The 1410-nt window shown below is 35.7% G+C and overlaps 1 protein-coding gene across 1 annotated transcript in view; it reads right to left on the reverse strand.

The window, feature by feature from the left end:
- Positions 1-1410, reverse strand: part of Pmar_PMAR022299 (hypothetical protein) — a gene marked incomplete at both ends in the record, with an annotated part of 16833 nt that overhangs the window by 5005 nt on the left and 10418 nt on the right. The window contains 2 exons of the mRNA XM_002785512.1: positions 764-824; positions 1096-1188. Of these exons, the coding sequence (XP_002785558.1) occupies positions 764-824; positions 1096-1188 (154 nt within the window). The remainder of the gene's footprint in view (positions 1-763; positions 825-1095; positions 1189-1410) is intronic.

Genomic DNA, 1410 nt, shown 5'->3' on the forward strand with positions numbered 1-1410 from the left:
CCTCAGCTGAGCTCAGGAGTTTCCTATACAGTGTTGGAGTAGGAATATATGTTCGCTTTCCTCAGCTGAGCTCAAGAGTGTCCTATACAGTGTTGGAGTAGGAACATATGTATTTGCTTTCCTCAGCTGAGCTCAGGAGTTTCCTATACAGTGTTGGAGTAGGAATATATGTAATCGCTTTCCTCAGCTACTGAGCTCAGGAGTTTACAAAGCTAACTATAGGAGTTTATATACGAATTCGGGTGAAAATGTACAAAAACTAATGATAATTTCCTCAAAAATGTTCACCAATACATGTAGTTGACCATGTGCACATTTTCCAACTTCCACTTAAATAACCCCAATTTTCAGAGCTGCAAAAAGAGCTCGCTTTCTTAGCTGATACCACGGTTTGTGAAAAAATACGACAAAAGTACAAACGTTAACGAGAATTTTCCCAAAAAAATTCCTCGCAGTTTTCATATTGTGTTTTATTGTATATAATAATGAAATTTCACCCGTTTTTCGCGAAAAGTGAAATATGTTTTTCACTAGTGTTTTTCACATCACTAGGTTGAAACTTCAATGTTTGTTATATTAAATAATCAGAATAATAATTAATATTAATCTTATTAATATGTGCATCATCGGAGTTTCACGACCCGTTTTACGTGAAGTGGCGTAAAACTCGGCGAATAATCAGTTCCTGTAGGAGTCGTAAAATATGTTTTTCATATCACTAGGGTGGTGAAACTCCATTGTTGTTTTTATATATGTTTCTCACTTTTAGTGCGCTCGAACGTCCATGGACGAATTCCTCGCGAATTGCAGCGTCACTCAGATACCTGCAAGTAAAACATTTATGATCCTTTCCCCAACTGAGGAAGTTTTTTATAAGAAATATATTTTCGCTTTCCTCACCTAAGCTCAAAATTCTAATACAAGCCTACAAAAACAAAAAAAAAATCCTCAGAATTTTCATATTATCACCAAAGCGTTGTAGGAATAAATTCTCACTCTCCTCAGCCGAGCTCACAAATTTCCAAATCTACAAATTTCACGAATTCGGGTTACAAAAAATTTCCCCAAATTTTCTCACAATTTTCCTCCCCTTACTTGATTCGCGTTTGCAAGGAATCTTTTCGTTGTTTGAATACCTCCGTTATCATCACTGGTATACGCATCCTCATGTCCTTAAATCGTGTCACCCTGATAAAATCCAATTTGTGACAACGAGTTGGTAAGCAACATAAACATGTAAAAAAAGTTGGAGTTTAACAACCCGTTTTATGTGAAGTGGTGAAAAAACGCGATATTATTCGCGGTGATATGCAGTAGTCGTGAAATATATTTTTCATATCACTACGGTGAAACTCCAATAATAAATGATCAACAAATAAGAACAACTAATATCACCACTAAAAATCGTAT

The sequence above is a fragment of the Perkinsus marinus genome (assembly GCF_000006405.1).
Source record: "Perkinsus marinus ATCC 50983 genomic scaffold scf_1104296932410, whole genome shotgun sequence".
In the NCBI taxonomy this organism is placed as follows: domain Eukaryota; phylum Perkinsozoa; order Perkinsida; family Perkinsidae; genus Perkinsus; species Perkinsus marinus.